The sequence below is a fragment of the Cinclus cinclus genome, chromosome 25 (assembly GCF_963662255.1).
Source record: "Cinclus cinclus chromosome 25, bCinCin1.1, whole genome shotgun sequence".
NCBI classification, from domain to species: Eukaryota; Metazoa; Chordata; class Aves; order Passeriformes; family Cinclidae; genus Cinclus; species Cinclus cinclus.
In genome coordinates, this window is record NC_085070.1 from 6,171,783 (window position 1) to 6,195,360 (window position 23,578).

Below are 23,578 nucleotides of genomic sequence, written 5' to 3' on the forward strand. Positions count from 1 at the left end.
TGTCCATACTCTGATTTAATGGCTCCATAAAGCATCCAGGCTTACCCTGCCTCAGGTGAATGAAAATATTTGCTGTGGTAAATAGGACTATTAGTTTTATGATCCATAGCAATAAAAAGCTTTTATCAAGAATGTCATCAAAAGAAGCATAAAATTGTGTTCCATGTAAAAATACCGAGATGTCTGGGAAGTTTTACTGTGCTTCATAAATTTCTGTAGGAAAAGGAATTAACAGTATCACTTTTTGGTGTGCCTTGTGGTCATTTAAAATTTAAAAGCGCTGTGAGCAGATCTTGAACATGGAAAGGAGGGGGTCGCAACGTGCACATAATTGGAATTATTCCCTTTTCCCTGCACAGATTCCCTGCATCAGCTTGGACATGTCACTTTGTTCAGGGGCAGAATAATCCTGACTGAAATGCAGCAGAGGAGAAGCCTCTCTGAATTCCCTGCCTGTGTTTTTGTGCTGCCACAGCTGCCTGGGCCCCTGATTTCAGCTGGTTGGCCAAGCACATCTTTCCCTGGCACTTTGAAATATTCCCCAGGGATCTGCACGTGGATTTTGGCTGGAATTTGACTGGATTTTTGACGCCCCTGTCCCTTGGAGGGTGTGTTGGGTGAGACCCACAGGACAGAGGTTTCTCACTACCCAGGCTGTGATTTTTGATAGAGTAATTTAATAGGGTTTGATAGAGTAATTATGTTGGGTTTGGCATTGAGCAGCATCTGATTTCTTCACAGCAGTGAGTGAATTACCCTTCTCCCACCCCCCAGCATCCCCCAGGTCCTACTGGAAATGGGGATTTTCATCCCCTGAAATGGGCAGAGCACACAGAAGGGTGGCTGGGGCCAGAGCTTTGCCCAGAGCTCATGTGGCTTTGGGATACTGTGCCAGAGCTGAATCCTTCCCCAAACCCCTCTGTGAGTCTGGGATTGGGCTGGGTCCTTCCCCAAACCCCCCTGTGGGTTTGGGATTGGGCTGGGTCCTTCCCCAAACCCCCCTGTGGGTTTAGGATTGGGCTTGGTCCTTCCCCAAACCCCCCTGTAGGTTTGGGATTTGGTTTAGGATTGGGCTGAGTCCTTTCCCAATTCCCCTGTGGGTTTAGGATTGGGCTGGGTCCTTCCCCAAACCCCCTGTGGTTTTGGGATTGGGTTTAGGATTGGGCTTGGTCCTTCCCCAAACCCCTCTGTGAGTCTGGGATTGGGCTGGGTCCTTCCCCAATTTCCCTGTGGGTTTAGGATTGGGTTTAGGATTGGGCTGGGTCCTTCCCCAAACCCCCCTGTGAGGCTGGGATTGGGCTGGGTCGTTCCCCAGTTCCCCTGTGGGTTTGGGATTGGGTTTGGGATTGGGGGTGCAGGGCAGGGATGCTCCCTGTGTCCCTGCTGCACATCCTGGGCTGCTCGGGAGCAGGTGAGGAGCATCCCTCACATCCAGGGCCAGAGCTGGCTCTGCTGTGCTGGTTCTGGGCAGCTGCTCCCCAGAAGGTGGCTCTGGGCTCGCCCGTGTGGGGTGCTCTGTGCTGAGCTGCCGTTCCCCAAAGGAAGCCCAGGAACCGCGGTGCCCTCTGCGATTCCTGGCAGATTTAGGGAGTGTTGCCATGGCGACGGGGGAGGAATTGGATCTGCAGCCCAGCTGGGATCAATCCCAGCTGCTGCCTCCTCCTCCTCCTCCTCCTCCTCCTGAGCAGTCAGCGTATTTTTAATAAAGTGACCGTGTACAGGAGCCTTGTCTTTGTCTTGTTAAGCCTTTGTTGTGTATTAAATCCCGAGGCTTTCACCACAATCTGCTCCGCTCACAGGCTTTACAAATCCCGCCCTTGCTGCACGAGCTGTGCCTGTTAGATCCACGAGATATTTCTTTCCTGATGGTTTTTATTTCTGGAATTGAGTTTAATTGGTGAATCGTTGCTAGAAATGAAGGAGATTAAAGGTACAGCCTGTGAGAATGGAGCTAAGGGTTCAATCACGGCTGAATTCATTCGTGCTGTGTTTATTTGCCCAATTTTTTTTTAATTTTATTTTTTTAATTTTGGGTTTTCTCTGGGCTTTGTTGTAGTAATGCATCATTCCCTGGGTAGCCTTGACAGGGGCTCCTGCTCCTGGAGACTCCCTCCGAGGCAAAGCCCATCCAGATTCCCCCTGGGCTCACAGGGAGAGCCCTTAGAACGGAGTTGAACCTTTCAGAGGTGACCAGGGGCTGCAGTGTGGGCACATCACCAGGGATCCCAGTCTGGCATGAGGTCAGATGGATTTCAGTCCTTGTTTCCTTGCCAGCTTCCAACTGGGACCTTTTGGGGTCAGTGGTGAAGGGCTGGGGGCTGGACAGGAGCAGTGGTTTTGTGGGAAGGGAAGGGAAGGATGGGAGGGGATGAACTCCTTTTTATCGGAGAGAACAGAACCCCATGGTAAACCTGGAATCGAATGCATTTAGTGCTTCAAGACATTCCTTTTGTGAGCATTCAGATTCCTGTTCCTGATGTGTCACCTTTGCAATTTGGGCAGCCACAGAGGCAGTTCCCAACAATTACCCCACTTTTCTGTGCTGCCCATGACACTTTATTTATTTTCCAGGTACAGCCTCCTGCCTAAACCTCAGCCTTAGCCCAGCAGGGACACAGCCTCCCTGCCTATTACCAAAATCACGGCTTAATTTGAGTTAATTTCTTTTGTTGAGATGCAAAACTAATTATATTGAACTACAGATGAACAGGAAGTTGCATTAGCAAATTCGTTGTTTTCTTTTCTGTCTTCTTTTTTTTTAAATCAATGGGGAATTATTCAGCATTTTTTGGGGGCTGGGGAACTTTATAACCAGATAAAAGATATGGGGGAGGGCAGAGCTATAAAAAGTGTTATTGTGTGATTATGAAGAGGCCTTTTAATGCAGTTATTATGTGATGCTAAAAAGGCCTTTATTGCTTGAAGTTGGAAGCAGAATACAAATGGGCTCACAGTGTCTATTAAACGAAGAGTGGAAAAAATAGTCCCCATTTCCCTGAACTGCAAAGCAAAAATAACGATTAAATAGCGATTAAACTGAGCAGTGCTGGCTTTGTTAGTGTGATCACAGGCTGAGGGTGAGTGGGGGTTGTTGTGAGATCCCAGCACAGCCCATTGTTCTGGGGACCTGTTTGTGCAGGTGACAATGGCAGCAAATCCTGCTCAGGCAGCCGGGGCTGAGCTCTCCCGGTGTGGAATGAGGACAGAAGAGCTGGAAGTGACTCATTCCCAGGGATGTTCCTTCTCCTGCAGCTCAGTTCCACCAGTTAGCTGCACTTTCTGTGGCTGGAGCTGCTGGACAAGCGCTGCTGGGCTCTTTTGTCTCTAATTTCATCTCCAGGCATCTGGAGGACAAAGTGTTTGCAAACCAGGGCTAGGGCAGCCCCCCAGGCTGTCTAAAATCCTCCAAAGAACCACCAGGAGAAGCCACAGGACACTGGGGGAAAAAGAGCCTGGTAGAGTTTTGCTCCTTGTCATCTCTGGCAGAAGGGAAGTGTTGGGATTTCTCTTTTTTGTGTCTTTATAATAACTCCCCTGGGTGTGTTTGTGCATAGGTGAGCACCGGGAGCTCCCAATCCCAATGGAAAAGGGAGGGAATTGGTTCTGCGGATCAACCTCAGGGCACCTGAGCATCCTGTTTTGGGCTGGACACGCTGCTGTGAACTGTATTTGTCTATCCTGGGGGTCACAGCTCCTGTCTCATGGCAATTCCTGGGTTTGAAAAGCGCTTTTCTGGAGTTAGGAGCAGTCCCAGGAGGGGACTCTGTGTGCCTCCTTCACTCTGGGAAGGGGCTGTGCTGATGTTCAGTGGAGGAATTGCTGCCCCTCTGCACAACCTTTGCAGAAATGCTGTTCTTTATTCCACCAGTGATGGGATTTAATGGTAGCTTTGGAGCTGGGGGAGCAGAGGGAGCACTGACCAAATGAGGCAGGACCAGGGATGTCCTTCTTTCACTCCTTTCTACAAGTTTTGCCTTCCCAGGGCTGGTTTCCAGGTTTCATTCTCTTGAAAATCCACCCAGCACTTCAGTGCACAGAAGGAGCTGAGCCCTTGGGGGAAAAAAAAAAAAAAAAAAAATCCAGGAAAATCTGAGAGCTGGGTGTTGCTGCCTGGGCTCAGATCTCCTGCCTGGCCCTTCTGGCTGTATTTCCAGGGAGATTCTCCCTAGTTGTGTGATTTCCTCCTGTTCTATGCAGCTCACAGGCCTAACAAAAGCCTTAAGGTAGAGCCCAGATGCTGCATTTGGGGTGATGGAGAGTTCAGTGCTTTCCCCAGAGCCTTTCTTCTCCTTCTGGCTGCAGCAGAAATCACCTGAGGATGGAAAGAGAGGCCTGAAGAGCCCCAGGCTGCGCCGCTGCCTTCCCAGCAGGCAGCAACCCTGCCCGGTGCAGCAGAGAGCCAGGGCTGCGTTTACAGAGCGGGGAGAAGAGCAGGGCTGGGCTTGTGGTGGATCTCACTTAGCTCTCAGTTAGCTGCCAGCCGTGTCAGCAGCACCCTCAGCAGGCTCAGGGCTGCTCTGGAAGCCTTTCCTTGGGCTGCTTTTCCATGACTCAGGAGGTCCAGGGGTACTTCAGTGTCCATTCCTGAAATCCCTGCGGCCCTCGGTGTGACCACGGCCAGAACTGGAGCACTCTGCACACCCAAAATCTGCTTCCAGTTGAGTCTTGGCTGGGTTCTTGGGGTTTGGGGCTGCACCCCACTGTTTTGGGCTGGAATAGCAGCATTTATCAGGACAGCCTGCTGAACTGCAGCCAGGAGAACCAGGAAGGTACAAGAACCTTGCACTGGGATTATCCCAGCTCCCAGTATTGCTTCCAGTCTTCTCCTGGAGAGAAGTGCTGAGTCGGGGTGCTTGTTGGCTAAAGGAACGTGCTCAGAAAATGCTGGTGTTGCTGTCCTTTCCTAACGAGGACAGGCAGTGCTCCTTCAGCTGTGGGAGCTCCAGACTTGGTGCCTGACCCCCCAGTCCATGTGTTTCCCCAGCACTTGAAGGAATGTTGCCATTGGCACGCGCAGCCAGGTTTTCATTTCTGAGGCAGTGCTTGTTTCTTACAACCCCAGGTGTGCTTGGCAGCTGAAATAATGCCTCTGTGGTCTGGAGGTAAAATTAGCTGCTCTGGGAGAGAGATTTTCGGATTTTCATGCACTACATGAAAACACAGAGCGTGTTTTCCAAAGAAAACCTATTTTGGCGTCCTCAAATTCAACTTGACCCGGGCTTGTTAGGCCACAGATCTGCCATGGAATTAAGCTATAGCTGGAGGAGAGCCAGAATCCAATTATGTTTTCTGCCTAATGGGTCATAATTTATGCAGTGAAGAGGGAGGCAGGGATGTTGCTGGGGGAAAAGGGCACTGGGGCTGTGTGGATGTGCACTGGGAGGGGCTGCTGGTAACTGGGAATGGGGAGGGCAGGGGTGCTGTCCTTCCTCCGGTGGTTAAAACCTTCATCTCTTGGTGAAAACCTTCCTCTAGTATTTGAAACCTTCCGCTTGTGTTCAAAATATTCTTTTGGTGTTTAAAACTATCCTCTCTTGGTTAAAACCTTCCTATAGTGTTTAAAACTTTCTGGTGTTTAAAACCTTCCTCTGGTGTTTAAAACCTTCCTCTGGTGTTTAAAACCAGCAATTCAGATCAGAAAATAGGTGTCATCCTGGACTATAAACTGAATAAGGGCTCCATGGACACTGTAAGGGTGCCAAAGCTTTTTTGCTGGAGACCACAGCCCTTGACTAACTGTGCTCATTCCCTCCCCAGCCTCTCTCCAAGTGGACATCGTTCCAAGCCAGGGGGAGATCAGCGTTGGAGAATCCAAATTCTTCTTATGTCAAGGTATGTGGTGGCTGAGGGCACCTGGGTCGACTTAGTTAAAAATGAAACAGATCCTGCAGGGCTGGGCAGTGCTGCAGGGCTGGGCAGTGATGCAGGGCTGGGTTGGGCAGTGATGCAGGGCTGGGTTGGGCAGTGGTGCAGGGCTGGGCAGTGCTGCAGGGCTGGGCAGTGCTGCAGGGCTGAGCAGTGATGCAGGGCTGGGCAGTGATGCAGGGCTGGGCTGGGCAGTGATGCAGGGCTGGGTTGGGCAGTGGTGCAGGGCTGGGCAGTGATGCAGGGCTGGGCAGTGATGCAGGGCTGGGCTGGGCAGTGGTGCAGGGCTGGGCAGTGATGCAGGGCTGGGCAGTGATGCAGGGCTGGGTTGGGCAGTGGTGCAGGGCTGGGCAGTGATGCAGGGCTGGGCAGTGATGCAGGGCTGGGCTGGGCAGTGATGCAGGGCTGGGCAGTGATGCAGGGCTGGGCTGTGCAGTGATGCAGGGCTGGGCAGTGATGCAGGGCTGGGCAGTGGTGCAGGGCTGTGCAGTGATGCAGGGCTGGGTTGGGCAGTGGTGCAGGGCTGGGCAGTGATGCAGGGCTGGGCAGTGGTGCAGGGCTGGGCAGTGATGCAGGGCTGGGTTGGGCAGTGATGCAGGGCTGGGTTGGGCAGTGATGCAGGGCTGGGCAGTGATGCAGGGCTGGGCAGTGATGCAGGGCTGGGTTGGGCAGTGATGCAGGGCTGGGCAGTGCTGCAGGGCTGGGTTGGGCAGTGATGCAGGGCTGGGCAGTGATGCAGGGCTGGGTTGGGCAGTGATGCAGGGCTGGGCAGTGCTGCAGGGCTGAGCAGTGATGCAGGGCTGGGCTGGGCTGTGTCACCAGGCTGTTTTCTCTCCCCACAGTGGCAGGGGAGGCCAAGTTCAAGGACATCTCGTGGTTCTCCCCCAACGGGGAGAGGCTGACCCCGAACCAGCAGCGCATCTCGGTGGTGCGCAACGATGACTTCTCCTCCACCCTCACCATCTACAACGCCAACATCGACGACGCTGGCATCTACAAGTGTGTGGTCAGCAGCCCTGAGGAGGGCGACTCCGAGGCCACTGTCAACGTCAAGATTTTCCGTAAGGCAGCGCTTCCCGGGCTGCTTCCTTACACGTGGATGAGGCAGGATCAGGGAGGAAGCTGTGTTACCCTCCTAGGGGAAGGAGGAGGGTGGAAGGGAGGGGGGTGTTAAGGTGCAGCCTTATTTCTTGGTGTGGAGGAGAAAGTGGGAATCAGGATGAATTGGATGGTCAGGGCATCTCCAGCATCCATTCTGAAAGGCGACAGAGCAAGGGGTGGAAGGGGAAGATTCTGGCGTTTCTGTGGGGGGCGCACACCTGCAGTGTGCAGTGAGAGGGGTCCCGCGTGCCCAGAGGGTTTGTGATGAGCCATCAGCTGCTCCAGCAGGGCCCTGCCAGCGGCTTCTCCCTCCCCGCTGGGAGGCTGAGCAGCCCCAAGTTCACGTCTTGCACTGGGGGTTGTTCTGAGCGGTAATTCAGCCACTGTGGGCACTGCATTCACTCAGACCTTTGTCCTCCCCTGGGTACAAATTCCTGGGGATTTGGGGTTTCCCTGCTTCCCTCAGGCTAGAGGCAGGAGCACGGCTCCAGGTGTGCTGGGAAGGTTGCAGTGACCTTTTCCTTCCCTTGTTTCCAGAAAAGCTGATGTTCAAGAACGCTCCCACCCCTCAGGAATTCAAGGAAGGGGACGATGCTGTGATCGTGTGCGACGTGGTCAGCTCGCTGCCCCCCACCATCATCTGGAAGCACAAAGGCAGGGATGTCATCCTAAAAAAGGATGGTAAGGGCTTGGTTCTTGTCCGTTCCGGGCTCAGATGTCCATCTCCCTCACACACAAAATGCTGGTGGTCACCTGGAGAAGCAGTTTGTGCCTGACATGAGGCCGTGGGACGTGACTTCAGTTATCCCAGGTGCTGTGGTGTGCCAGTGGCAGGACAGTGATGTTCTCACAGAAATGGCCATCGGGCTTTGGCACTGGAATCAGCCAAGGAATGCTGGAAAAAAATTCCAGTTCAAAGAAGTGCCATCAGACAGGAAAGCTGGATGTTGTGACACCCTCCAGCCTTTAAGAGGAAAAGGGGCTGAAAGCTCCTTGCAAGAACTTTTCCCTTTCTTCCCACGTCCAGAGGGGCTGGCAGAGGCCCTGGCTCCAGCTGAGCAGGTTTCCCACACCTGGCACACAGGTGGGGCTGGAGCTCTCGGGCAGGAGGGATGAATCCCAAACTCCTCAATGGAAATGAGTCTGTGGGAACGTTTATCTCTTCATCCCCCTGAGCCCAGCACAGCACCAGAGCAGTTGGCTGCTCTCCACAGATGTTTCTTCCTCAGCAGCAGCACATCCAGCTCCGCTTTACGGTTTGGAGGGATATTTTATTCCAAGCCCAGAAGGAGAGGAGAAGCTGGAGTGAGCTCCCCTTCCTTTTGTCCTTTGCAGTGCGGTTCATCGTCCTGTCCAACAACTACCTGCAGATCCGGGGCATCAAGAAGACGGATGAGGGAACCTACAGGTGTGAGGGGAGGATCCTGGCCCGTGGGGAGATCAACTTCAAAGACATCCAGGTCATCGTGAACGGTAAGGGGCTCGGGGCTCAGAGCTGCTCCTCAGCCCAGGAGGTGCTGCCTCACATTCTCACCATCCTCTTCCTCTGCTGTGTCCCGTGAAAATGTCCATGGAACGCAGTGAGTGTTTGCCAGGTGTTTGCAGGATAAAAACACGTTGAGAAACCTGAAGCTGAGAGTGAGGAGCTGAGCTTGGTGACACTCACAAGTGGTTTTGGCCATCACACTGAGCTTTTCTGTGTCTCCCCACCCTTTTCCCCTGTGCTGATGACTTAGGACGTGTCTCAAACCCACTGATTAAGTGGCTTTCTTCTCTTGCAGTCCCTCCCTCGGTGCGTGCCAGGCAGAGCACCATGAATGCCACTGCCAACCTCAGCCAGTCTGTCACCCTGGCCTGTGATGCTGATGGCTTTCCCGAGCCCACCGTGACGTGGACAAAGTAAGATGCTGTGTGCAGTGTCCTGCTGGGCTGGGGATGGCTCCCCCAGGCTGGAGGGATGGAGTGTTCTAACTGGGATGAGTTGGTTTTTCTCACAAGAATGGCCTCAGGATGGGGCTGAATTCACCTTCTGCTGTGGGTTAGGCAGGGAGCACAGAGCCCACTCAGGGAGGAGAATCAGAGGGTGAAAATCCTGTTGGTTTAGATAAAGGAGTTTAATAAAGCATAGCAAACCAAGGAATTCCTTCAGTGCTCCCCACAGTTCAGCCAGGTCAGCTGTGTGATTGTCAGGCAGTGATTTACTCTCCAGGGACACTTTCCTTGGAATTCTGTAGCCTTTGGTGAAGGTTAGGAGAACAAATTAACACGGAAGAGCTGATGGCAGCTTGGAGTGGTGCCTTGGTGTGCAAGAAGCCACCTTTGGTGGAATTACAGCTCTGTGGTGTGCCAGGAGGTGAGAGGTTCAGCTGCCAAGAGCCTTGAGGCAAGAAATGGGTGTCATAGGAAAAGAAATGGGTGTCATAGGAAAAGAAGGAGGTGTCATAGGAAAAGAAAGAGGTGTCATAGGAAAAGAAATGGGTGTCATAGGAAAAGAAATGGGTGTCACAAGAAAGAGGCAAGAGAATAGGTGTCAAGCTGAGCTCTGGAGCCCATAGGGAGAGGAGAAAGGGCTGGTCCCTGTCTGTAACAAGTGCTTGAAGCAGCCTTGGATGGCTCCTGCCAGCACAGCCCCGTGTGCTCTGTGCCCCCAGGGATGGAGAGCCCGTGGAGGAGGTGGAGGATGAGGACAAGTACAGCTTCAACTACGATGGCTCGGAGCTGGTGATCCGGCAGGTGGACAAGAGCGACGAGGCCGAGTACGTCTGCATTGCTGAGAACAAGGCTGGCGAGGCTGATGCCACCATCCACCTCAAAGTTTTTGGTAATTATCAGGATAATTAACCCACAAACACCGGAGGTTTAGGTCCGAAAAGCAGACAGAGGAATCCTTTTGCTTCCTTCGAATAAAGGGAGAGGCCGTGGGGCATTCCCCTGGGGTCTCTGGAATTTTTGGAGGATGCAGCCTCCTTTTTGTCCCAGTTTCCCTCTCTCCTTCCTCCTTGGGCTGAGGTACTTGAGAGGCACAGACTTCCCAGAACACCTGATACCTGAGATTCCCCTCTAATGTATAACCCTCGCTTTTAATTTTTAATTCTCATGGAATTAATGTTTTTTTTTTCTCCAGTGTTTCTTTCATCTTTCAACATCCAATTTCATTTATCAGCAAACCTACAGTTTGTAAAGGCAAATATATTTTTTTCCTTTTTTCAGTAACCAGATAACCCCTGAGCACCCCCTGGAGCCCAGCTGGGTGTTGGTCACACTGCTGGGAGCTGGGGGGACCTGCTTGTCCCAGTTAATGCCATGCTGGGGTTTATCCCGAGCTGCTGCACCTCTGCCATCTTGTGTGGTGTGTGGGAAACTCATCCCAGCTCCTCTCTGCTAAAACACAGGCAAGGCTGGTGGGATCAGAGCCACAAGCTGCTGGAAATATCCTGAAATATCCTGCTGAATCTGAGCCACCAAAGCTGCTGTTAAAAGGGCTTCAGCACTCGAGTGGGGCTTGCTGCAGCCTGGACAGGGGGATGAGCTCTGCCCCACCTCTGTGTGAGTGACCTCAGGCTTGTAGGAGTGAATCAGGAGCTGTCCTGCCTCCCAGAAATCTGGAGGTGTTAGGGAATATGGAATTCTCCCTGCCTGGTGTGCAGCCGCCTGACAAAGCTGCTTAGCAAAGGGCTAATTTGGGCCAGGGAGGTGGAAGAGGGAGCTGGTAACACAAGAGGATTTTCAGGTCTTTCACTTCTGCAAGGTGTCCTCGTAGAAGTCACTCTGCTCCTTCCCCAGCTGGCATTAATGGTCCCAGTTCTCCCCAGTGCTGCTTGTTCCAAACACTGCTGCTGGCAGACAGGCTTCACCCTGAGCCCCACTTCTCTTCTCCTCCTCAGCCAAGCCCAAAATCACCTACGTGGAGAACAAGACAGCCATGGAGCTGGAGGATCAGATCACGCTGACCTGCGAGGCCTCGGGGGATCCCATCCCCTCCATCACCTGGAGAACCTCCACAAGGAACATCAGCAACGAGGAGAAGGTACAACCTTTCCCAAAGCCCTGTGGGGTTGTGGGGTCAGCACAGCTCGTCCCTGCCTGTCCCTGGCCTGGAATTGCATGTGGATGTCCCTGCTGTCCCTCCTGTGAAGAGCCACCTCGGCCTGGAGCAGCTGGGGAGACGTTCTGTAATTCCTGCTCTACTCATCACTGGGGGGAGAATTCAATTGGAGGGACCCTGAACCCTCTCCAGAGGAGTTCCTACAATTGCAGGAAGCTTCTGGCAGGTGGGAATGAGCAGCCTGATGCCAGAGCTGTGCATCCCTCTCCAGGATGCAGTGGATCCAAAATGAGCCTGTTCATTCCTCCTCTGTGCTGTCCTCTGACTCTGCACATCCCTGAAGCACAAAAGCCTGGCTGCTTTTTGTGCTTGCCTGTTTTGTTGATCCCATCAATACCATTTTGTTCTTAAAAGGCAAAAATAATTAGCAGTTTTTTCTTCTTGAAAAAGAAGAGTGCTGGTGTTGTTGTTGGTGACAGCTCCTTTAATTAGTTGAGGTTAGGCAGTGCTGCTGTACTGGAGATGTTTCATAAGTGATCAGGAGGCAGAATTTGGAGCCAGAGAATGCCTAGACAGAAGCAGGAGTGAGGAATTGTTGCTAATTAATAATCTCCTAATAACAGGGTGCTTCAGGGCTCAGCTGCCTTGGCCATGCCAGAGGTTCTGGCTCAGTGTGGAGACAGCAGGTGACACTCAAAAGTCCTGGAGACACAGAGGTGTCCACTGTCACTTGTCCCCACAGCTGCTGTCCTGCACTGCAGCTCCTAAATGAGCTTTTTTAATTGCCCCCATGACGTCAGCCCCTCCCCACGTTGTTCATGTGTAACTTTATTAATCAGGGTGCCAAAGTTTTGCAGCTTCAGTTCTTTCTTAGCATCTTCTGGATCCCAGGGCTGCTGTGAATCCCTGCAATGTTCAGGGAGAGGTTTCCAGTGCCTGCAGGAGCTGCAGCCTGACTGGGGGACCTGTTTGGGCTGGATTTGAGGTTATTTATTCAAGGGTTTGTCTCTGTTAGGAGAGCCCTGGGAGGTGCCAGGGAGCCAGTGCTGCTGGCTCTGGAGTTTTGATCACAGCCATGGACAGAGCTTGGGCAGGGAGGAGAAAGTAAAATGTAAACCAAGTGGTAGAAGAGTCCCCCCCTGCAGCCCAGTTGGACCATCAAGAGCTCAGTGGTAAAACTGCTAACTAATTTTTGCTGAATTTTGAGACTCTGCTTGATGCTCTCAGGTTGGTGATCAATAGCAGGGGAAATGTTCATACTCTGACACTTTCAGATGGGGGAAAGCCAAGGTTTGAGGCACTGCCATGTGTTCATGGGCTGGTTCAAACCTTCAGGGCAAACATTATTTTATCATATCCCATGCACTTTCTAGGCTGGATTATTTTTTGTGTGTGTGTGTGTGTGCATTTTGTTATTGTTTGTCTTGTACTTTTCCCATTCTCTCTCTTGTGCTCTAAGCTGAGGTGAACATTCAGAATATCCTGAGGTCAGAATAGCTCTATAACTATTCTACTACAAATTCTATTAGAATATTTAATTCTATTAAATAATTCTCTTACAAGTGCACACATTCAGTTCATTCTCCACTTTCTTTCTCTGGGACAGCACAGGGAAGTGGATGGTCTTTGATGCAGGACAAACAATGCTATTTTAAGAATTATCAAGCCTACTTTTGAATATTTCTATTATCTAGCTACTTGGATGCTTCTCTCTTGCTTCATATTTGCTCTTGTAACCATCCCTGAGTGTAGATTTTTAGAGGTGTAAAGGTGCCTCTACTCCCGTAACATTCTGGAAAACCTACCCAAACCCCTAAAGAAGAAGAAAGTTTAAGTTCAGCTGTGTTTCCTGTCAGATTTTGGGATGTCCCAGTCCCTGAGTGCTCAGCCACCCTTCCATGGAGCAGCTGTGGGGACATTGCTGGGTTTGTCACCCAGCAGTGGGGTTGGGAGGGAAGCACTCTGCAGATCCCTGATCCTTTATCCAGAGCTGGGAACTGCTCTCCCAGCCCCTCACCGTTCCCTTGGAGGGCAGAAAACAAAGGCAGCAAATCTCCCTGGAGGAGCCCAAGATCAGAGGAAGGGGTCAGCTCTGGTTTCTCCCTCCTGCATCCCAAGCACAGTTTAACCCCAGGGCTGCCCCACAAGGCTCCCTGTTCCTCAAGCAGGAAAATGCAGATTTCTGCCTGGATCTGAGCTGCTTGGCTGAGTTACAGGTGTCTGTCAGCCCTGTGGCAGGTGAGTTCCATCACTGCACTGTGCTCTCCTAGAAGCAGCCCAGTCCATCCTTCCTCTCCTTTCCTGGGTTGCTGTTGCAGCCCAGCAGCCTCTCCCAGCTCTGTCTTGTTAGCAGCCAAAGCAAATGGATGAGTTTTTCATGGTTTAGGAATCTGCAGGTGCACCAGGCTTTGGATTCCCCCCTCATTCCCTGCGTGGGGCTGGGTGGAGCTGCTCTGTCTCTGTCTTGGTGAGGAAGAGTTAGTCTGGAATTCTCTGGGATGGGGAAGGTGGCTCTGCCTCTTTCCCCACCTTCCCGAGGGCCGTTGCAGGGAAACAGCAAACTGAGGCTTTGGGAACGGGCTTTTCCTCTTCTTCATCTTGCTTTGGGTTGACACCAAGGGATAAAAAATGTCCCCCTGTGCTGGCACTCCAGAGAAGCAACGAGCAGGAGTGGCAGGGGACTCGCAGGGGAGGTCCCTGGACATAACTGGGACTGACCCAGGGATTATTCTGGATTATTGGGCTGCCTGTTGAGCTTTCAGGCACGCTGTGCACAGCAGGATATATCCACCTAGAAGTGGCCGGGTCTTGGGAGTGTCCCGAGCCCTGCAGGGGTCGGTGAGCTCCACCCCAGGCTTCCAGTCCCGGACAAGCCATTTGCTTCCATCAGAGGCATTGTCAGACGAGGCTGTGTGTCCCCTCTGTCGGTATTTCAGTCTCACAGTGTTCACTGCAAGCCCCGTGGCAGCAGTGCTCTGTTTTTGATTCTCATTCCCTGAGCCTCCATCTCCATCTCTGTCACTCGTGTGTGCTGTGACATCCCCACGATGTCACTGTGCCAGTGATGCCATCCCAGCTCTCATGTTAGCAGGTGATTTTTGACTCCTGAACTGAAGGGGATCAGTTGAAATGACAGAGAGCAGGAGACACCTGAAATATCAATTCTAGAGGGGGGAAATGGAATGCAGCAACCTGGCTCCTTGTGAAGCATGGGGAACACGGTCCATGCTGCTGGTGGCTTTCTCTGAGTGGGAAATATCTGCTTTAATGTGAGGTCTGGGCATGTTTCACTGCTGTGGGGCTGTCCCCAGCCCAGCAGGGCCGGGTGCTGCCATCCCTGACCACAGGGAGCTGGAGCTGGGGCTCCTCTGCAGCTCTGGGGCACAGCCTGCATGGAACCAGGGCTCCAAATGCATGATGAGCACATTGATCAGTGTTAATTAATCGGTGTGGGCTGGCAAACAGACCAGGGGCTCACCACCAGTGGCCAGAGTCACTTCCTGAGCACCGGTTGTGTAGGAAAGGTGAGGTGTGACAAAGGAAGCTGATAAATCACAAATCGGTCTTGGGGTGCCATCAGCCTTTGTTCAGTCGTTTAAGGACCAGTTTAGAGGCTGTGAAATGGTGAATTCCAGCCAAAATTGTCGGGACAGGGAAGCTGTGATTCCCCCCCCCCCCCCCCCCACAGGAGATGCACAGCTTGGAGCCTGCATGTGCACACAGCTCAATGTGCTGCAAACACTGGTACCTGAAAGCAACCTTTGATAAACTTTTATTGCTTTTTTTCTGTTGTTGTTGTTGTGTTCTATATCTGTTCTCTCCAGGCTTCGTGGACCCGGCCCGAGAAACAAGAGGTATAAGATTACCAGACCTTTAGCAAACCTCTTAGGTTGTTGGTTTTTGGTTTCTCTTCTAAGCATTACAGATTAACCAATCTCTAGTGCAGTAACCAACTAAACGAGCATTAATCTGACCCAGTTAAATACCAGTACATAAAAGAAGCAGCTTCTAGAGGTAGAAATTGCTTGGCATGTAGTGGTGCATTTTTAATTTTTTTTTTTTTTTTTTTTTTGGATGAGCAAAGTAGCTGTGTTGGGAGTGAGGAACTCTGCTTATCATTTAAAAATTAAAGAAAAGGTGATTAAAATTAAAAGCAAATGTCAAATGCTGTTTTCACCATATTTTTCCTATGCTGCCAGAGTGAATCATTCTCTCTTTTCAGAGAGAGAAGAATTAACACCAGCTTGTATTTTGGAAAGTCATTTTTCCCCAAGAAAGCCTCCTCTGCTCCAGCCAACTCACCTGTTTGCTCATGGCACCCTGTCAGTGTGACCTTCTCTTTAAAGGACAACTGCATCATGTTCCATTTCCAAATCAATGCAGAGAAACCTTTCACAAGGGGCATTTCTCCAGAAAATGCTCCAAATTGCTCAATTATTTTTATTTGTCTTTGATCTGCAAGGGTCAGCGAGGGGGAGGTGGGATAATGCAGTGACTGGGGTTGGTGCAAATGGGGTTTGATTTGATTTCACATTCAGTGCTGTGCTTTAATAATAATAATAATAATAATAATAATAATAATAATAATAATGCAGCTGATTTGTAGCACTCTTGCTTCAAAATGGACCAGAAGGAAAGTTCTCAAGCAAATAACAGGGGTCAGGTAGAGAACAAAATGAGCTGTCAGAACTGGGTGACTTGGATTTGTATTTTTAGGATCAACTTTGTGGAGGCTCTGATTTTCTAAATTATTTTTAAGCCATCCTAAATGCCAGAGACTGAGCAAAGTGAAGCTGTAACTTGAGCACCACCCAGCTGTGTTCCATGAGGAGATCCTGCCCATTCTTCCTTCAGGAGGATCTGTTGGGTTGTGGCAGGTGGAGCCATCAGATACTCAGAGCAGTTTGCATTGAAGAATTTGGAATTTGGGTAGTTGCATCTCTCCAGGACTCACAGGAATTCCTGTCACAGCTGTCCCCTCCCTGCCCCCAGTGTTTGCTCTGTGCTCTCTCTCTCCAGCTTTTGATTAATATGAGCACTAATACTATTAAGTTTGCTATCTCTAAATTTCTTACTGCCTCTGTGTCTTAAAATACCCCTGTGGGGTGCAGGATATCTCTCTAAAATTGCTTTAAAATTGCTTTAAAGTTGCCTGGGGGCTTTTAGCAGTGGGTTCCAGCAGCAGGATGAAGGTCAGGGAATGTTTGGCATTAAGTATTTCACTTTTACTAAAGGAATTTGGGGTGAGGAGGTGAAGTCAGTCCTGGCAGCATCTCTGGGTACCCTCAGTCACACCCCAAGCTGGTAACTGGGAATGGGTGCAGCCTTAGGAAGATTTAGGGCTGCAGTAAAATCCAAATATCAAAAACACTGTACTGCAGGCACAGAGCAAAGGGAGACCCCTCATCTTCCTTCAGTGGAATTCCTGCCTGGGGTCAAGATTTCTGGGGGGTTGGGAGGATGTGGGAAGTGGGTGAGGAGGAGACAGAACTGTGCAGAATTATTTGTGGATGCTTGTTTGGGAAAGGCCTGAAAGCTCCAGAAGGTGAAGGGAAGGGGGATAAGTGCATTTTCTTTGTCTCTGCTCTCCCCCTTTGGCCCTGGGCTGCTGAGCTCTTGCCCAGCTGTGATCACAGTGGCATGGCCAGAATTTGGGGGGAAACACCTGCAGTGGCTCAGGATAAATGGCAATAATTGGCAATGTAGAGAAGGTTCTGCTCTGTTCTGAGCAGTGATTCCCTGCCCGCGTCCCTGAGCTCTCCCAGCACTAGGAAACATTTTTGTTAGCCCAGATCCTTGCAGTCAGAGAGATTTGAGTAAAAGCATTACAGATGTCAACATCTGGCTCCCAAATTCCTGCCTGTCCTGTCTCCAGCAGCCAGAGCACCTGATGGGCTGCAGCAGGGAGGGAGTAAATCTGTGATGTGCTTTCTTGGGCAGGGGTTTTTCTCTTCCTTAGAGCGTTTTTCCTGATCTCTCTTTTTCTTCCCTTACTCTTCTTTTGCATTAAAAAAAAAAAAGAGCTTCACCTTCAGAATCAGTTGCATTGCTCATGAAATCATCACTGACCATGATTTCCTGACTCTCCTTTGTGTTGGGTCTTGAGAATGTGGGGGAAAAAGGCAGGAGACAACTGGGTGTAAAATTGCCTTTTCTAGGATCACCACTGGTGTTTTGTCCCTTATATTCTTCTGGTGAGGTCCCAGAGATAAATATTGAGAATATTCCCCCAGATGTGGAGTCCTGGCACCCGTGGATGCTGCTGGGAGTGAGCTGGGCTTTGGAGGGAAATAGAAAACCAGACAAAAGGAGAGCAGAGCAGTCAGCCAGGGGAGTGAGGTAAAAGCAGATTTTGGTTGTGTGATACCACAGGAGCTTCCTGTAAGGCTCTAGGAAGTGATGGCCACAGCACCACGTGTCCATGGAATTACTGTTCCCAGCAGGACAGCGATGGAGTTTGGAGTTCATGGCACTGGCCAGGGATTGCAGCAGGGAAGAAGAGAGGAGGAAAATACAAGTAGTTGTTTATGTGTCATCAGAAGTTACTATTTTTGTGCTTTTGAAACTGGCCTGGTGCCCATGGACTGGTACTGGAACTAACTGAGGTGACAAAAGATATTTATTTGTAGAAACTCAGTCAGCCTCAGGGCCTGAGACTTTATCTCAGCACAGAGAGAGGCTTCAGGCCCAGAGGTCTGGCACCTGAGATAGCAGAGATGGTTTCTTGTGCATTTGGCTGTTGGAAATCATCAGGGTTTTACTCATTTATCAGCACTTGTCCTGTACCTTCCAAGAAAACAGATGCTCCTGGAGAGTGGCAGGATGCAGCAGCAGGCACAGCCATGAGGGTGCCAAATTGACTCCCTTGTGTTTGTGCTGCAAAATCAGAAATGAGAGGAGGGAGCTGGTGCTTTAGAGCTTCCAGGCTGAGGCAGAAGCACCAGGAGGGAGAGAGGAGTCCATGGCTTTGTGTTTTCATGGATCAGGGGAGCTCTGGTCACAAACTGGAGAGGAAAACGGGGTGGGCTGAGGTGGCTGGGTGGGTGCAATCCCTTGGCAATCCCCTTGGATTTTGCACTCCTTATTTCTCTCTGTCAGTGGCATCCCCATTCTCCCTTCTGTGTGGGAAATGGTTCTGGAATTTTCTTGGGCAGGGTTGTCTCTAGAGGTTTTCTTGCCCTTTTCACTGCACTTCCTTCTCTTCGTGTGCCACGTTCAGGTGAAAGTTCTGAGCTTCGTTTTTGCCTGATTCAGCTCTGAGCTCTGGATCTGTTCTTGCTTACCCATTGCAGGGACACTGAGATAAAACCAGTATTGCTGAGAGGGCAGGAAGGGCTGGATTCTGACTGGAAGCTGTTGGGGAGGTTTCCTTTTTTTTATTCTCTTTGCACGCTGGCAAAACTTTTTAAACCAGAGCTGGATCTCTGCGGTTGCCATTCTGGGGAGAAGCTCGTTCTCAGACGTGCAGCAGCTGATCCTTTCGCTCCTCCTTTCCACGTTTCCCCCTGCGCCCCGAGCCGTCGCGGCCATCCAGACAGGGACGCTCTCACCTGTCCTCAGGTGCGAGGCAGGGCTCGCGCCATCCCTGGGGGCTGCCCGGGGGCTCGGGGCCGGGCTCTGACCGCGCTGTGCTCTGTGGCAGACGCTGGACGGGCGGATCGTGGTGCGCAGCCACGCGCGCGTCTCCTCGCTCACCCTCAAGGACATCCAGTACACGGACGCGGGCGAGTACGTGTGCACGGCCAGCAACACCATCGGCCAGGACTCGCGGGCCATGTACCTGGAAGTGCAGTGTGAGTGCTCCGCGGGGCCTTTCCCGGGGCGGGTTCCTTCCCTGCTCTCTCCCTGCTGGGTTCTTTCTCTCTCCGGGCTGAGAAGAGCTGAGGTGTTGCAGGGGTTGCAGCTGAGGTGTTGCAGCTCAGAAGAGCTGAGGTTTGCAGCTCCTGGCTGCACCTGGGATGCTCTTTGCACCTCGCTGCGGATCTGCCGCGGGCCCGTTTGTTGGGAATCAAAATTCTCCCCTAGAACAACTTTGCTGCCATCGTTTCCCAGATCCGTCCCGCTGCCTGCTCCCGTGGGGCCGAGCAGGTTTTCTCTTTGTGCCCTTCAGCAAAAGACACCCCCACCCCCATGGATGAGAGGGCAGTTCCCATTTCCAATATTAGATTCCCTTCCCTGCCCTAAGGAGGACTCCAGCCAGGAGATCCCTGCAGTGAGGCTGCCCGGGCTGCTTTGGGAGCTCGGCTGGCTCCAATTGCTTTCCCAAATGTGTCTTTCAGATGCCCCCAAGCTCCAGGGCCCCGTGGCCGTGTACACCTGGGAAGGAAACCAAGTGAACATCACCTGTGAGGTGTTTGCCTACCCCAGTGCTGTCATCTCCTGGTTCAGGGATGGGCAGCTCCTCCCCAGCTCCAACTACAGCAACATCAAGATCTACAACACCCCCTCAGCAAGTTACCTGGAGGTGAGGAAAAGCCAGGAGGACAGTGCCATCCAATAATTGGTGCTGAAGGAGTTCAGTCGGTAGAAAAGAAGTTGGGGTGGTGTTTCTAGCATATAATTCATGAGAAAAACAGGTCGTAGAAGATAAAGGAAACCAGGAAATGGAAGATAAAGAAAGTCAGGTAAAAGAAGGCACAGCCCCTGCTTGCCTCTGCTTTTTGCTCACTGCAGTTCTCTTCCCCTGGACAGCCCTGGGAGCTCAAACAGCTGGATGTTATTGCAGCTTCTCCCCAGCTAAATTCAGGGTGCCTTGGCAGAGTGAAAAGGGTTTTGTGGTCCCAGCCCGAGCCTTCCTTCCCCCCACAGGTGACCCCAGACTCAGAGAATGACTTTGGGAACTACAACTGCACGGCTGTGAACCGCATCGGGCAGGAGTCCTCCGAGTTCATCCTGGTGCAGGCAGGTGAGCAGGCAGTGTGGCAGCAGGTGACAGAGTGGCCCTGCTTTGCTGGTTCGTGTTGTTGGGGTGGCAGGAGAGCAGCTTGTGCCTCCAGAGAGGCTGTTCATGGATTTCCTGCTGGGTCAGAGCTGCTCAGCATCTCTGTTCCCTTGTTTCTCAAGGGGCTTGTTCCTTTCTGTGCTCCCAGAGCGCTTGGTCAGAGCTGTGCTCTATGATTTGTGCACCCCACATCAGCCAGAGCCCCTGACAGCAGCCGTGCTGCAGGATCCAAACCTCAGAGCTGTGCCAGCCCCTGGGAGGGCTCCAGAGGCAGATTTGGGAATGGTCGAGCTCTGCATTGCAGTGCCCTGGGGAAGGGACTCTGGGGACAGTGACATCCAGGATGCTTTTGCTGCACCGCCCTGGTGGTTTCCTTTTGCAGAAAGGACTGGGAGTCTCCAGCCTCTTAGAGAGGAGACAAAATTAAGATCTGTGCACTAATTAACATCTTTAAAATGCCTTAAACACTCTCCAAACCCCAGCCCTACCCTTGTCCCGCACTGCACGAAGCCAGGGGCTGCTGGATGTCCCCAAGCTCCTTTCCCAGCTGCTGTGTCTCACTGGCTGCTGTCCCTTGTCCCCAGACACTCCCTCCTCGCCCTCCATCGGCAGGGTGGAGCCGTATTCCAGCAGTGCCCAGGTGGAGTTCGACGAGCCCGAGGCCACGGGAGGGGTGCCCATCCTCAGGTACAAGGCGGAGTGGAGGGCCCTGGGCGAGGGGGACTGGCACGCCAGGCTCTATGATGCCAAGGAAGGTAGGACAGACAAAAAAACCCAAACCTGGTTCCTTCCCCACCAGCACCGAAAAAAAAAAAAATAAAAAATTGACTTTTCTGTAGGGAGAAGCCAGGGAGGGTGGAGGGTTCAGGCTGGAGGCCCCAGAAAAGTTTTTAAGCATTTGCTGTGAGTGGCACATGGAATTTTCAACTGGAAATGAGTTCTGGTGAGAGCTCTGTCTGAGCAAGGGATAGAACCCTGTGCTTGGGATAAGAGTTTTCACTTGCTGCTTCCCACAAGAGGTTTTTCAACTCTCATCTGTCATCCCTTGGAAAATAAACTCTGCTATTGCAGCAGCAAACCTGCCTTGTAGGAGTGATCTATGGCAGCGCTCACTGCAAAAAATCCATCTTGGAGTCAAATAAAGCCAAAGAATTTTGATCTGGGGAGGGCTGTGAAAAAGAAAGTTCTACTCCAGAGCTGAATCTTGCACCACCAATCCCATATGGAGCTGAAATTCTTATTTTAGTTCCCCACTGGAGCGATGTGATCCCAGCTAGAGTCAGGTTGATTTGTCCCTTTTCTCCCTGCGTGGGGAAAACAAAGTTTCTTTGTTTCTTTCTTTGACTCCTGAGCTTTTCTTTGCTTTTTTTCTCTCCCCAGCCAACGTGGAGGGGATGGTGACCATCACGGGGCTGAAGCCTGAGACCACCTATGCAGTGAGGCTGTCAGCAGTCAATGGCAAGGGCGTGGGGGAGCTCAGCCTGCCCGCAGAGTTCAAGACACAACCAGTCCGTAAGTGCAGCCCAGCCTGCCGTGCCCTCTGCTTCCCTCTCCTGGAATCCCTGCCACGCATGGATCTCCCCTTTTCTCTCTCACAGACCTCGCTGCACCCTCTGTTTTCTCTGTGGTTTTGGGTTGGGGTGGATTTTGTTGAGAATTAAAAATCTTCTTTGAAGGGAGGAGGCAGAGGAGTTGTTCTGTTTGCAGTGGTTGGCGTTTCCAGTTTAACCTTGGTGTTGCTAAAGAGAAGGGGCTGTGTGTGAAGGAGAATTTCAGTGAGAAAAAGCAGCTGAGAAGGGTTTTGGTCCCAGAGAATGTGATGTCACTGTCACGAGGCTGGTTTGTTTTCCAAATGGAGGTGTGAGCACAGGGCCGGCCCTGGGCTGTGGAAGGTGAAGGGAGGGAGGGTTGCTCTGTTCTGCACATCCTGCTTTGAGATGCCCGTGCAGCTCTCGAGGGGATTCCATGGATTCCTCAGGCTCTTCTCTGCTCTGCCTGGGCCGTTTCCATGTTCTGCTGAGGCCCAGCACTGTGCTCCTGTTCCAGGGAAGAATTCAGTCCCAGGGAGCTCTTCGAGGAGGGGAGGAGAGAAAAACCATTGCAGAGTGGAGTGGGCAGGGGAGATGTGACCAAAGCAGGCAGGGAGAGCTGTTCCTCCCGTGGTTCTTTCCCTCTCCTCCTGCATTCAGCCCTGGACTGCTGCTCCCAGCCCTGTGCTGGAATCCTCTCTGCTGGGCCCAGGGCTGCCTGTTCCCAGCTCACCCCCAGCATGTCTGGAGCCCCCTGAGCTGTGCCCAGGCTCGACTTTTCCTCCTTCTGCCCATCCCTGCTGAGCAGGACACACCTGGGATGGTGATTTTCCAGCTCCATATTCTCTGTCTCCTCTTCATTTATTTATTTACTCATCTTCTACATTTATTTTTTTGTGTGTGTGTGTCGATCTCCGTCTTTTTATTTCGTTCTTGTGTTCCCACCCATGGATAAACTGCAGGCATCCCTCACCCACGTAAGTGCTCTCTGCATTTCTTTCACTCTCTCTTGGTGTTTTTAGAGTGTTCCTCTAACACCCAGAACTTTCAGCTTTTAATTTTTAGTGCCTTTTTCCTCTCAGTGGCTTCAGGATTGGAGTAACTGGTAGTGTCCATTTCCTAACAACACTGACTCTGGGGTAGCCACTCTGCTCTTTTTTTTTAGAACAGAATTAGGGTTAACTCTTTGTCTGTGCTCTACAGCATGCAGTTGAAATATTTAATGTAGTGATTATCTAATAATAATAATAATAATAAAAATAATAATAGTTAGCTTGTTGACTCAGAGTGGAGTAGTGGAAGGCTTCATATTTATGAATCCATTAAAAATTGTTCAATTTTAATGATACTGAGATGATTTAGGGAATTGAATTCAGCTCTGGTTGCAGATCTGGTTTAGACCAGAGCCAACCAAAAATTCTTCAAAATTCCAAATAGCTCCACAATTTTGAAAGCACAAAATTGAAGAAAAAAATTCCATTTTTTTTTCCTCTTCTCACTAATGATTTTTACCACTGGACAGTCTTCCAGCACTTATGTAGATTGTGTGATGAAATAAATGAACCTCATACTAAACTTAAAAATAATGCCATGTTCCCCACTTCCCCATGCAAAATGAGTCAGGAATGTGATGGATTGCTGTAATTGTGAGTGAAATATTGAGATGGCTCCATAACTTTGTGCCTTTCTAATCAAAACTGATCAATGGAGCTAAAACAACCTCTTTATCCCAGTGAGCATTATTCCATTTATCACTGCATCCTCCTGGGGAGCTGCTGTTGTTGCCAAGATTACAAGGACAAGCTCGAAGAAGCTGCTGTCACATTCTTTGAGATTCCTGGAGTGAAAAAACAGGAGAGAGTTTTAAAAATATTTTTTTATTTTGAACCGTGCTTGTGCCGTTTCCCCTGAAAGATTGCACTGGAGCAAAGGCTGGATTCAGTGGAGCAGGAAGGGGAAGGATGGACAGACAGATGGACAGGCAGGACTGCAAGTTGCAGCAGTTAGGGAGGCATTTCCAGAACATTTGTGCAGTGTGAAGTTGTTCATTCCAGGAGCAGTAATGACACCAGGGCCATGGGGGTCGGGGTTAGAGCT

The 23,578-nt window shown here is 51.1% G+C and overlaps 1 protein-coding gene across 1 annotated transcript in view; it reads left to right on the forward strand.

Annotated features, from left to right (window-relative positions):
- The window catches only part of NCAM1 (neural cell adhesion molecule 1), an 89,072-nt gene that overhangs the window by 39,586 nt on the left and 25,908 nt on the right, over positions 1 to 23,578 (forward strand). The window contains exons 2-15 of the mRNA XM_062508614.1: positions 5,758 to 5,832; positions 6,708 to 6,926; positions 7,504 to 7,647; positions 8,302 to 8,439; positions 8,748 to 8,865; positions 9,618 to 9,787; positions 10,851 to 10,993; positions 14,836 to 14,865; positions 18,654 to 18,804; positions 19,291 to 19,475; positions 19,820 to 19,916; positions 20,537 to 20,707; positions 21,333 to 21,464; positions 22,444 to 22,458. Of these exons, the coding sequence (XP_062364598.1) occupies positions 5,758 to 5,832; positions 6,708 to 6,926; positions 7,504 to 7,647; positions 8,302 to 8,439; positions 8,748 to 8,865; positions 9,618 to 9,787; positions 10,851 to 10,993; positions 14,836 to 14,865; positions 18,654 to 18,804; positions 19,291 to 19,475; positions 19,820 to 19,916; positions 20,537 to 20,707; positions 21,333 to 21,464; positions 22,444 to 22,458 (1,788 nt within the window). The remainder of the gene's footprint in view (positions 1 to 5,757; positions 5,833 to 6,707; positions 6,927 to 7,503; positions 7,648 to 8,301; positions 8,440 to 8,747; positions 8,866 to 9,617; positions 9,788 to 10,850; positions 10,994 to 14,835; positions 14,866 to 18,653; positions 18,805 to 19,290; positions 19,476 to 19,819; positions 19,917 to 20,536; positions 20,708 to 21,332; positions 21,465 to 22,443; positions 22,459 to 23,578) is intronic.